This window comes from Xiphophorus maculatus, chromosome 21, assembly GCF_002775205.1.
Source record: "Xiphophorus maculatus strain JP 163 A chromosome 21, X_maculatus-5.0-male, whole genome shotgun sequence".
NCBI lineage: Eukaryota > Metazoa > Chordata > Actinopteri > Cyprinodontiformes > Poeciliidae > Xiphophorus > Xiphophorus maculatus.
The window spans coordinates 23367884-23381527 of NC_036463.1; the positions used below are offsets into that span (position 1 = coordinate 23367884).

Here is a 13644-nt window from a genome sequence, read left to right on the forward strand (position 1 = left end):
AATTAACTTTTAAAAGAAGATTTTCATTCCTTGTTCATAAACCAGCATTACATTTGAGAAACTCAAACCTGAAGCTGGGTGTACTCGGTCCTCTATGGATTTATGGATTGAAGATGTGAATGAACTTTTTCTATAATCTGGCGCAGCGCATCGAGTCGTGGCACATTGTCCCTTTTAAAGTAAAGTAAATTATTTTACCATGTTGTGTTGCAGATGTTGCGGTGATCTGCTTTAACTCGGAGGACTGCGTGTGTAGCAGTGTGATGTTATTACACTAGATTGTAAAGTGAGAAGCTTTCCGGTAGGAAATTATATGAGCACTGACAGCTTTTATTTTGAAAAGACGACCAATCCATTTCAAAACAGTGGGTAACTTCCTGTCCCAAAATTATTATCTTTATTCAAATTTAATATGTTGTGAACAAAACTGTGAATTATTACCTTTAATGTTTAACATATTGAGTTCATAGATTGTTGTTTAAAGTATCAGTTCGAAATTTGAAAAGAAAAGTTATCGGGTCATACCATTATAATCTGTGAAAGGTTTTCCCACGCTCTCCGTCGCGCTCTTTCTGTTCGGATCCCGTGGGAGAAGGTATGAAGTTTTGCTTTTTGTGTTTAATAAGTGTATTTTAAGGGTAATAAGTGTTAGTTTTACTACTGTTTTTGTAAAACAATGGGTGTTGAAGCACTTAACCTGCAGTTAGCAGTTATCTAGCTGCTCTTCTGATACATGAAGCATTGCTTCATCTATGTGCTGAAAATAGTATTGTTCATGATTAAACAGGCGCTGTGGAACACTGTGAAAAGAAAAGCCTGTTCTTGATTACTATTTTCTGCCATTTGAATGCAGGTATGTGATGTTTCATTATTATTTTTGGTGGGATTATTTGGTTTAATTATTCTGTTTAATTATTTCTTTTCTTATTCATGTACTGTTTAAGATTATTATGTCCATGTTTGGGCTTAGTTATTAATTAGTGTTGCAATTGTTTTTATTTTGCAAGGTAAATGTGTTACTTTACACAAGTCACACGCGGCTCTTTCTGTTCGGATCCCGTGGGAGAAGGCGCTGTGGAACACTGTGAAAAGAAAAGCCTGTTCTTGATTACTATTTTCTGCCATTTGAGTGCAGGATCATTAAAAGTGCTTTCCAATCAGCTGTGGTCTGACTGTGGTCACTCTTCTACAAGACACAACGCAGAATCAACTACGCTACACGTGCTGCCCTGCTCCTTCCGGCCCGGCCAGAACGAGACGGTGGAGTGGTTCCGACAGGGGGCGCTGGTCTACAGGTTCAACCGAAACGGCAGCAAGGAGACGTTCAAGGCGCCGCAGCTGGCCGATCGGGTCTTCGTCTCTGCGCAGCAGATTTCCAACGGGAACGCCACCCTGATCCTGAGGCGCAGCGCCCCGCAGGACAGGGGCATGTACAGCTGCCACGTCCAGACCTCCGCAGGGCAACACACCACCAAGGTCATCCTCAAGGTCGAAGGTCAGTCAGAGGAAGAAATGATCAAATATTCCTGCTGGATGAATCCAGGATGCGGTTTGTTTGGTTCCTGCAAAAATCTACAAAACTTTAAACAGCAGCGATCACAAGATTTGATTTTAATTAGAGAATAAATATGTTTTTAAGTTGTGATGCCATTTTCTCTGCTCACTTTATATTTCTTAGCATGATGTTAAATGTAGGGAAGAGAGAGAATCTGGATGTAGTTCTCATCCAGATTCAAAAACACAAAATCTTGTCAAGTATTTTCATCTAGTTTTAATGGAAATAAATTACTGCACCTGAAATAAGACAAAAATAACTTAGACGTAACTTTTTAGAAACATACAGGAGCCTATTTGAAGTCAAGAATTTCTTAATATTGATTAAAAATGACTAGTTTCACTCCTAAAACATGTCAATATCTGTGTCAAGTTTATTTATGTAGCACTTTTACAAACAGGATAAAACTGGACAGAGGTTTCAATAAAACAACAGAAAATAAAACTAAAATGTCACAACATGGGAGAAATAATCAGACAGTGGAACGAGTACTTTCTAAAATCAATATTGAGAAATTATTGACTTAAAACAAGCAGCTATATCTTACTTAAAAGTTACGTTAAGTTAGTTTTGTTTTGTTTTAAGTGTACTAAGATATTTGCACTATAACCAAACAAAAATACTTTGTAAGGTTTTCTGTTTTTGCAGTGCAAATGATAATAAATCTGGCTGCGTTTTACCTAAATGTTAAGGAACATAAATTATGTGTAGAGTAAATAGTAACCGTCTATTTTACCCTAATCATGGATCTAGTTAGTCCAATCAAGACCTTCAGTTTGTTCCCCTGTCGGTGGTTTCAGGGCTGCAGAGCAACAATGTTCCAGTAACTACAGAGGCTCTGTGTCTAAAATTAGCTTCATGACAATAATCTCATGTAGCTGTCAGGCTATATCAGGCCCTGACCTTTAGCTCCTATCAGCAGGACCTCTGATGGCCGTCCTGTTTGTGCTGCAGCTCCGATCCGAGGCCTGTTTCTGGAGCAGTCCCGCCTCAGCGGCTACGAGGAGATCAAATGCTTCGTGCCGGACGTGTTCCCGGCTCCGCGCGTGACCTGGGCGACGGAACCGCCCACCTTCGAAGACCTGCGGCCCGTCACGCGCAAGCACGCCAAAGAGAACGGTTTGTTCTCTGTGGACAGCCGGCTGACGAAGCTGAAGGGCCGACCCGACCTCATCTACATCTGCAAAATGACGACTTCCTACAGCCGGTCGACGTGGACCGCATCGCTCAGGGAGAGAGGTAGAAGGAACAAAGACAAGTACAAATTTATAACTTTTTCACGTAAAACGTACACAAAACACTGAGATTAAAATCCTCTTCTGTAAGAGGCAGCAACAAATACAGCATAAAATGACAAGCTGTGAAACATCAGGAACATGAATCAGATTCAAGAACTTTTAGTTTTTATATAAAAACACTAAACGAGATGAATTCTCAAAGTTTATTATTAAGTTATTTAAAATCTTGAGGTTCAAATCATACCCAGCAGACTTCAGGTTGTCCTGATTCACCAGGTTGTTATGGTGTTCCACAAGGTTCTGTCCTGGTCCGGTTTCATTCTGTTTCTTTCTGAAAGTTTCAGGAAACATAACACTGATGAACGCAGCTTTATTAATACATTAAGCTGGACAACTCCAACCTGTTTCTCGGCTTATCTGACAGATTTTAATAATATAAGTTTTTCAGCCGAACAGATCATGGCTCCAAAAAGCTTCTGCATTCATGAAACAGAAAGAAACAATGGCAGACCTGATAGTTTGAAACATTTATCGCTGCTTTAATCTGTGTTTTACAGAAATAGCAGGAACTGAGGGACGAGACCTGACCATTCTCTGCGCGGCTCCCACTTACCTGAAGAACCCGTCCCTTTACTGGACCTTCTCCAGAGGGGACAACTCCACCCTCATCCTCAGCTACAACAGCCAGTCGGACCGCCAGGTCTCTGCGCCGTCCTGGGACGGCCACCTGGAGCTGGACATCTACAAGGCCAAGTTCGGAGACGGCTCTCTGCGCCTGATGGACCCCAGACGCTCGGAGCACAGCGGCAGCTACGCCTGCGAGTTCTCCGAGAAGTTCAGCAGACACGTCGAACGCAGCCAAGTCACCATCAGCATCAGAGACTCTCATGGTAAATGAGCAGCCTGCTGCACCCTGCAGCAAAAACCAAAACATGATTCCAGAACAAACTGGTAGAAGGTTTGTGTTTATTTTGGAAGATTTAAAATGGAAATATTATTTAAAAAAGTCAAAATAACTCTTTCTTTTAACAATAACCTGAAATTTACCAAACCAGCAGGTTAAGTGCAACAAATGGATGGAAAAATGTTTTAAACAATTAGAGAAAATAAGGAAAAATGTTTTAAACAATTAGAGAAAATAAGGAAAAATGTTTTAAACAATTAGAGAAAATAAGGAAAAATGTTTTAAACAATTAGAGAAAATAAGGAAAGATGGTCCAATTCTCTCAACATTCATTTAAATCACATTAAAAACTAGATTTAGGAGAACTGGTCTGAACTTATTATGGATTTTCTCCAAGCTAAAGAGTTAAAGAGTTACGTTTACTTGCATAGGACATTTCAGCAGCAAGGCAGTTCAAAGTGTAAATATCAGTTTCTGATTATGAAACAAGAAATAAACATAATCAATAAACATCAGGCAGGTTGATCAATGTTCCATTTATTACTAAAAACTGCCAACGTTGTTCTTGTGCCAGGATTAAGTTAACCTTGACCTCATCAAGTTGCTTATTAAAGTTTCCCAACCAGACAGAGAAACTGAAGCAGCTGTTCCAGGTATGGATGGGAATCGAACCCACGATCTTTGGTTTACGAGACCAACACCTTACCGCTTGGCCACCACACCCTGACAGCCGCCAAACCAGAACTCACTGCTGACAGAATCTCCTCAGAACAATGACTCGGGTTGTTCAAAAATAAAGTAATTAATAAAATGTAGAACTCTTAAGGAAATAAAATGCATAAAAATCATGTAAAAGTTTCATTTTATCAGTAAATATTTAAGACTTTAAATATTTTGGTTCAGAATGTCGAGAAGAGAGAAATTTTACTTAAAATATTTGTTCAGAGGAATCACTGACATATTCAGAGCTCGTAAAAGCAATTTACTATAAAACCTTTTATCTGACAGAAAGTTGCTCTTAGCTGAAGTTCCCATTAAAAATAAAAATCTGAAAAGTGTGGCATGCACTTGTATTTAGCCCCCATTAGTAAACATGTTGCCAGATTGGATGGAGAGCTTCAGAAAACAAAAATGATACAGTTTTAAGTCACATTCTCAATTGGATTCATGTCTGGACTTTGACTAGGCCATTCTACCACATCAATTTGCTTTAATGTAAAGCATCCTGCTGTAGATTTTGTACATTTTAAGGTTTTTTAGAAGCAGAAATGATTCTCTAGACATTTTTCCAGGATTTATCTCCATCCATCTTGCCAACGTCCCTGTTGTGTCTTTGCTGTTTCTTCTACTGTTTCCATTTTAACGAGTCTTTAAAACTTGGGATGTTGTTTTCTGATCTTCTGTGCAGCTTCTGTTTCTCCCTGACCTGTCTGCTCTGTTCCTGGATGGGCTGAAAGTACAAATGATAAATCATGTCCGTCCTGCTGGCCGTTGTGTTGCTAAGCGTTGCTGCTTCTGTTGCGTCGCAGGGCAGCGCAGCGTGGAGCAGAAGCCGTCCTACTGGTGGATCCTGGGTGTGGTGGCTGCTGGTCTGGTTCTGGTTCTGGCAGGATTACTGGCCTTCCTGAAGCTCAAAGGTGAGACAGCAAATTAACCGAAAACACCAGAACATTCAGCCAGCTGCCCAGTTTAGAAGAAAAACCAGCTTTGGTCTCGGCAGACATGTAATTTTGGTAAAAGCAGCTTTTCATAAGTTTGTCTGGTGCAGCAGAGAAAATGTGAAAATGACACAGAACTCTGCAGAACCTCACTGCAAATATTCAGTTCTGGGCTGAAAATAAGAAGAAAATAAAAAAACACATTTTCAAAAACGAGAGGAGCATCTTCTGATTTTTAAATTTGATCAAATGAATCTTTTAACTTTAACTGATTTTAAGATTTTAGGGTCACTAATAAAAAGTTTGTTTTTTAAATTCTTCACATTATTTTCTAACGTTGAAGGCAATGAAACAACAATGAATTGATTTTAGTTAAATTATTAAGATTTAACTGGATGCTGAAATAAAACCTGTGTGTGTGTGTGTGTGTGTGTGTGTGTGTGTGTGTGTGTGTGTGTGTGTGTGTGTGTGTGTGTGTGTGTGTGTGTGTCCTCGACTTCCAGGAAGAGACAAGAAGCCCAGAGGCCATGCTGATGAAGAGACGGAGCTGAACAGGGTCAAAGGTCAGTCTCCATAAACACAAACTGAACACGTATTTAAGAAAACCTCCACCAGATGGCGCCAGAGGACATCTGCTGTAATCTGCGCTGAAAGCCTCTAATCACGTGGTTTGTTATTTAATGGTGAATTATGGAGAAATTATGACTTAAAAGTAGCTTTTTACACTTTATAAAGTTTTACATTAACATCATCTTCTTCTGATGTCATCATCCATTTCTGTACATTAAGAAAACAAATGTAGCTTGATGCAAAGATGAACAAACATCAATTTAAACAGATTATTTTCAGTCATTTATTTTTTAATAAAGTGGTCAGATTAAACCAGAATTATTTAGGTTTTATGAAAATATGAAAACATTAATAGAATAAATGTACAATGTTCTAAAATAAAGGCTTAAATCAATCTTTTATAAAGATTTCTTCTGCAAAACCACAAAATCTTATCAAGTATTTTTGATTTGGTTTCTAGAGCAAATATCTTAGTGCAAAACAAAACTATTTCATAAATAACTTTTCTGCAATAAAGAAGAGCTTGTTTTAATCAATAACACCTTAGTGTTGAATAAGTTTTATTTCCACTGGCAGATTATTACAGTTATGGGAAAAATGCAGTGTTGTATAGTAACGAAGTAAAAATACGTCACTACTTTACTTAAGTATATTTTGGAGTACTTCATACTTTCCTCGAGTATGAACATTTTTGATGACTTTCACTTTTACTTCACTATATTTCCGAACTTAATTGCGTACTTTTACTCCGATACATTTTCAATGTGTGGTTTAGTTACTCGTTACAAAAAAGCGAGAGAGAGAAACAAAGTGTTTTGATCCCACCTACTGATTAGCAAGTAGCAAGCAGGCTACCGAACAAAGTCGGTACCCTACTTGCCTGGGCTTGTTTATCACCACCAATAGGATACACCTGTTTCGCTTCTCCCATTAAACACAAAGCAAGTCTCGCAATCAGCAGCAGCCACACGGAGGAGGAGACGGAGACCACAACGACTGCAACTATGTCGGACACGGCTCCAGCGGAACCACCAGCTGGTGATGAGAGCCCATGGCCTTATTTAAACACAATATACTCTTTCGTGGGTGTTAAAGATTCGTCGTAGCGCATGCAGTTTATGTTATTCCTGCCCGAAGATGTGGAAATTCTAACTTACAAAAACTCCCCGTCCAACTTGAAGAAACACATCGAGGTAACGTCTTATGAAATGGTTATAATCCTCCTGTTTCAGTAACTATAGCTTGGTCACTAGACACTACTGTATTGTGAAACGTTGACCATAAATGAACTTTGTTTGGCATTGTTTCAGTTCCATACGTGGCGTATTTAGCTTAGGCCTAATGTTGACTGTATCAGGCTACCTAGACTCCTCTGTTCAAGGGGGACAGAAGCCATAGCGATAGCAATTTAGACTAAATTTAACGAATATAGGAAAAGCATGCAAGTTCAAAACCAGGTTTACAGATGCCAATAAGCTGCATTTCCCTCCCAATTCTTTTTTTTTTTTGCATAATGACCAGTTGTGTGCACCACCTACTGACTGTAGCATTGACTGATTCACTGATTTGTGAAGTAGAGTAATCGTAACAGATCTTTTTCTTCATGTTGGCCGCATTTTCTGTACTATTTATTTTTCTCATTTTCAGCACTGACCTTACTTGAAGGGAAAACTTAAGGCTTACAAAAACTTTGTATTTTCTGTCCTGGAGGGTTGTGGTGGATGCTCCTCCCACCACCACATTGTGTTAGTATTTTTTCTTTATATTATATTACAGTTTATACGTTTAAGTTAGGTATTTCATTTAGACATATATTTTCTAATGGGTGCACACTGATTTAATGTCTGTCTGAATGGTTTATTTACACTTGTTCTTTGTTTGAGGTGCTGCTGAGACAAACCAGCTGGAGGAGGAAACCTGGAGCAAACCATTTGTTTTTGAAAGACTGAAGGGGGAAGACTTGTTTCAAGTTGTTTTTAATTAGTTAATTTTGTCACTTAAATATTCACTTATTGTTTCTGCTAAGTAAGAGTTAGTTTTGCTTTATTTATTTCATAGAATGCTTTAGTTAATTTTGTATTTATTTGTTCTTTTGTTATGTCGTGCCTCCCTCATGTGGTAGATTTAGGTTACTCCATCCCTATTTAAGCCTTTTGTTCTTTGTTGGCAGGTCAGTTTTGTTTGTGTTCAGTTAGAATTCAGTTGACCTCAGTTAAATTGGGCCCAAAATTGTTATTTATTCTTTGACTTATTTTTGCATTAAATCTTTATGTTTTGTTTGCTATTTTGGAATAATTAAATTGAATTTTTGCTACTTTGAACATTTTTTTGTCCTCGTTTGAGTCTGGTCCCTCACAGTTGGTGTCAGAAGTGGGATCTTTTTCCAAAATGCCTGGAAAGGGAAGAGGACGAACAAGAGGAGAACCCGGTTCTGAGCTGGATGAAAGAGTGGCTGTTGAGGAAGGTGGAGCTGTTGGTGGAGTGTTTGACATGGAAGAGGAGAGCGGTGAACCAACACTAGCAGACTTGGCCAACCTTCTGAGAGCCCACATGGGACATCAGAAGGCCAAAGAGGATCACTGGACCAGAGAAACTGCTAAGCAACAACAGAAATTTGATGAACTACAACAACAGTTCAGATTGTTTAAAAGGGAGAGCCAATCTGAGACCACTCCCACTGCTCCACAGACCTCACCAGTGCGGCCTACACAACCACCAGATCCTGGAGTGGCAGCTTCACCTCAACATAGTCAATCAGGTGACCTATATTCACAGGGGTATGTTTCTCATGCACCTAAATTACAAAAATTGAGTGAAGAAGATGACATTGAACATTTTCTCATTACTTTTGAAAGAATAGCTTCTGCCTGCAGGTGGCCAAAAACTGATTGGGCTTTCCATTTAATACCTCTGCTAACAGGCAAAGCTAGAAGTGCCTTTGTGCACATGGATGTTGATTTGTCTATGAACTATGATCAAGTTAAATTAGCTGTTTTGCAGAAGTATGACATTAACAGTGAAACCTACTGGCAAAGATTCCGCTTGCTTCAGGTGGAGCCAGAAGAAACTCCAAAGGAGCTCTACATAAGGCTGAAGGAGTTGTATATCAAATGGGTGCAAACTAACGGTAAAACAGTTGAACAAATCAATGAAATAATGATTCTTGAACAATATTTAAGAATGTTGTCACCAGAACTTCAGGTTTGGATAAAAGAACATAATCCAAAGACTGCAAAGGAGGCTGCTGAACTGGCTGATGTGTTTGTGGCTGCGAGGAGGAGGAACTCTTGGGCTTTTCAAAGCTGGAAAAAAGATGGCTGCCATCAATCTCCAGCCCAACCAGTTTCAGCTGTGGGTAAGCTACCTGAAAGAGAGAGATTTGGCTCAAAGGGTCAATGGAAAAAACCCACTTGTTACTTATGTGGACAGGCGGGTCATACTAAACCAATGTGTCCTCAAAATGCTGTTAAGTTGTCCCAGATGTGTTTTGTGCCCAGGAAAGAGGCTCAAAATGTTGGAGCAATGGATCAATTAATGGAGACCTTTGTGGAGCTCAACGGTCAGGCACTGAGGGCCCTGATTGATACAGGGAGTACACGGACTTTGGTCCAGCACAGGTACATCTCACCCCAGCTTGTTTGCACCAGTGAGACCGTTCCAATCTGCTGCGTCCATGTTGACAGAAAACAATATCCAACAGCAGATGTTTATGTGACTATAGAAAGACAAACTTACCTGCTTAATGTTGGGGTAGTAGATAACTTGCCATTTCCAGTAATTCTTGGCAATGACCTGCCAGTGCTGACTGACCTGTTGAATTCTCCTCAGTGTAATGTTGCTCTAACTCGAGCCCAAGCAAAGCAATCTGAGGATATTGTTTTCGACCTCAGTACCTTACCATTTCACAATGTGGAGTTTTTCCCAGAGGACACTAAAGACAGGAAATCCAAAAGACTACGGAGAAGGGAAAAGTTTCAAGGGACGGTGATTGTTCCTTCTGATGCACCAGAGCCTGAGGTACAGCAAGACTTCAAAATCCCTGGTAATATATTGGAGCTGCAGCACAAGGATTCAAGTCTTGTGAGATGCTTTACAGAAGCCAAAGTCAATAAAAATGATTTTGTCATTCAAAATGACATTCTTTACAGACAAAATGGGCCAATTAAACAGCTTGTGGTTCCCAAAGCAGTTAGAGAAACTGTTTTGAAGTTGGGCCATTCAATTCCCTGGGCTGGCCACCTGGGGAAGCATAAGACCTTAGCCCGTATAAAGCGCTGTTTTTTTTGGCCTGGCTTGCGTAAAGATGTTGTGCAGTTTTGCAGGAGCTGTCCAGAATGCCAAATGACATCGGCTAGACTCCCTGGCAAAGCTCCTCTCCAACCGCTTCCAGTTCTGAGTACACCATTTCAACGCTTGGGTATGGACATAGTGGGCCCGGTTGAAAGGAGTAAAGGAGGTAACCGGTTTATGCTGGTCATTGTGGATTACACAACTAAATATCCAGAGGTTTTTCCCTTGAAAGTTGTCAAGGCAAAAAATGTTGCATTCTGTTTGGTGCAATTTTTTTTCCAGAGTTGGCTTTCCTCAGGAAATACTGACTGATCAGGGCACCAATTTCATGTCTAAGCTGCTTAAAGATGTGTATCAGTTGCTGGGAATTAAAGTTACTGAGAACAACACCTTATCATCCACAAACAGATGGCCTCACTGAACGGTTTAATCAAACACTTAAACAAATGCTACGGAAATTTGTGAGTGAAACGGGCTCTGACTGGGACCAATGGCTCCCATACATTCTGTTTGCATACAGAGAAGTTCCCCAGGCCTCCACTGGGTTTTCTCCCTTTGAGTTATTATTTGGCCATGAAGTGAGGGGACCCCTGACTGTTCTAAAGGAACTATGGGAGGGGGGACAAACTAACAAGGAACCTTTAACTGTTGTATCTTATGTGCTCCAGATGAGGGAGAAGCTGGAGAGGATGACAACCCTGGCCCAGGAGCATGTGAAGACTTCTCAACGCAAACAGAAGGCTTGGTATGACTCTGCAGCCCGGGAGAGAGGGTTCGAGCCAGGCCAGAAAGTGCTTGTTATGCTGCCTTCAGAGGACAGTAAGCTACTGGCCAAGTGGCAAGGACCTTATGAGGTACTGGAGAAACTGGGACCAACAACATACAAAGTCTCTGTTCCAGGTAAAAGTCGCTCTACTCGCATTCTCCATGTAAACCTGCTGAAACGGTGGGTGTCCCGGGGCCAAGAAAAACCTGCCTCCTTTTACATCCGAAGTGTAGATGATGAAGAACCGGAGGAGCAATATTTTCCTGTTCAATCAGCCTCCAAGCCCAGTTTGGATCATCTATCAGAAGATAAACAGTCAGAGGTGAGGACTGTCTGGCCATTGAGTGTGTTCCAGGAGAATCCAGGTTACACTGATGTGATAACACATGACATTACATTAAAAGAGGATGCTGCTCCAAAACGACTGAGCTATCGCATACCCGAGAGACTTCTCGAACCACTTAAAAGGGAAGTTGAGTTAATGCTTTCCCTTGGGATTATTGAGGCATCACAGAGCGAGTGGTGCAATCCAATTGTTCTTGTCCCTAAAAAGGATGGAACACTAAGGTTTTGCATTGACTTTCGCTATCTAAATTCAGTCTCAAAATTTGATTCTTATCCAACACCACGAATTGATGATCTTATTGACAGACTAGGCAAAGCAAAATATCTCACCACCATTGACCTTTCCAAAGGATATTGGCAAGTGCCACTCTCCCCGAGGTCCAAAGAGCTGACGGCTTTCAGGACACCATGGGGCCTTTACCACTTCAGAGTGATGCCATTTGGACTGCATGGGGCGCCTGCCACATTCCAACGTCTAATGGATAAGGTACTCAATGGCCTTTCACATTTTGCCTCTGCATATCTGGATGACATCATTGTTTACAGCAGCTACTGGAATGAGCACCTGCAACATCTACAAGTAATCTTTGAGCGTCTCCAGAAAGCAGGACTGACGGTAAATCCAGCCAAGTGTGCCATAGCAAAGAGGGAAACGGAGTACCTGGGCTTTGTCATCGGAGGAGGATTGGTGAAGCCACAAATTAAAAAGATTGAAGCCATCCAGTCCTGCCCCCTTCCCCAGACAAGAAAACAACTTAAATCCTTCTTGGGTATGTCTGGTTGGTATCATAGATTTATCCCTAAGTACTCTGGTAGAGCTGCTCTTCTTACAGACATGACCAGTCTTCGGGGCCCAAACATTCTACAGTGGTCTGAAAAAGCTAGGCAAGCATTTAGAGACATTCAGCAGGCCTTAAGTAGAGATCCTGTGCTCCATTGCCCTGACTTCCTGCAGGAGTTTATCTTACAAACTGATGCATCAGACAAAGGTCTTGGTGCTGTGCTCCTTCAGGGTTCTCCAAATGATCGTCATCCAATCGCCTTCATCAGCCGTAAACTTTTCCCTAGAGAAACCTGTTATTCCACAATAGAGAAGGAATGTCTGGCTATAAAGTGGGCGTTGGACTCACTTCGCTACTATCTCTTGGGAAGACAGTTTGTATTGGAAACTGACCACAAAGCTTTGAAATGGCTGGAGAAGATGAAGGACACCAATAGTCGAATAACCCGCTGGTACCTTGCCATGCAGCCCTACAAGTTTGAGGTGCATCACATCCCTGACAGACAAAACATTACTGCTGACTACTTGTCCCGCTGTGCCAGCGAGCCTTCAGAGGAGGGGGAGTGTGTGGTGGATGCTCCTCCCACCACCACATTGTGTTAGTATTTTTTCTTTATATTATATTACAGTTTATACGTTTAAGTTAGGTATTTCATTTAGACATATATTTTCTAATGGGTGCACACTGATTTAATGTCTGTCTGAATGGTTTATTTACACTTGTTCTTTGTTTGAGGTGCTGCTGAGACAAACCAGCTGGAGGAGGAAACCTGGAGCAAACCATTTGTTTTTGAAAGACTGAAGGGGGAAGACTTGTTTCAAGTTGTTTTTAATTAGTTAATTTTGTCACTTAAATATTCACTTATTGTTTCTGCTAAGTAAGAGTTAGTTTTGCTTTATTTATTTCATAGAATGCTTTAGTTAATTTTGTATTTATTTGTTCTTTTGTTATGTCGTGCCTCCCTCATGTGGTAGATTTAGGTTACTCCATCCCTATTTAAGCCTTTTGTTCTTTGTTGGCAGGTCAGTTTTGTTTGTGTTCAGTTAGAATTCGGTTGACCTCAGTTAAATTGGGCCCAAAATTGTTATTTATTCTTTGGCTTATTTTTGCATTAAATCTTTATGTTTTGTTTGCTATTTTGGATAATTAAATTGAATTTTTGCTACTTTGAACATTTTTTTGTCCTCGTTTGAGTCTGGTCCCTCACAAGGGTATACTAAGAAGCTGGTTCAGTTGTAAAGCAGGTTAAGTTAACCTTGTGCTATAGGTAAAGCACCTAATTTTCTTAACTAAATGATGCCTGCAGGTATATCTATTAGCAGGTTTAATTTTGCCTGCACTTGGTTGGGTACATTATTTTAAGTGTATTTGACAAGTTTACCAAAATATAAAAAATGTCATTCAAACTGCATTTGCTTTGTTTTACTTTTCACTTGTACTTTTCATTACATTACTTGAGTACATCCATTTTTACAGTAATTTCCATACTTAAGTACAAGAAGTTTCAGATACTTTAAGACTTTAACTCAAGTAACA

General features: G+C 40.3%; 1 protein-coding gene and 1 non-coding gene across 2 annotated transcripts; one reads left to right on the top strand and one right to left on the bottom strand.

Annotated features, from left to right (window-relative positions):
• Positions 1-4348: 4348 nt before the first annotated feature.
• Positions 4349-4420, bottom strand: trnat-cgu. Its single transcript has one exon. It is a non-coding gene; the product is annotated as a tRNA-Thr (tRNA).
• A 3805-nt stretch (positions 4421-8225) lies between these two features.
• LOC111606305 lies at positions 8226-11670 on the top strand. Its single transcript, XM_023326865.1, has 2 exons — positions 8226-10381; positions 10884-11670. Exons 1-2 carry the CDS (start codon positions 8314-8316, stop codon positions 10964-10966), a joined length of 2151 nt encoding a protein of 716 aa, XP_023182633.1. The 5' UTR covers positions 8226-8313; the 3' UTR covers positions 10967-11670.
• The last annotated feature ends 1974 nt before the right edge of the window (positions 11671-13644 follow it).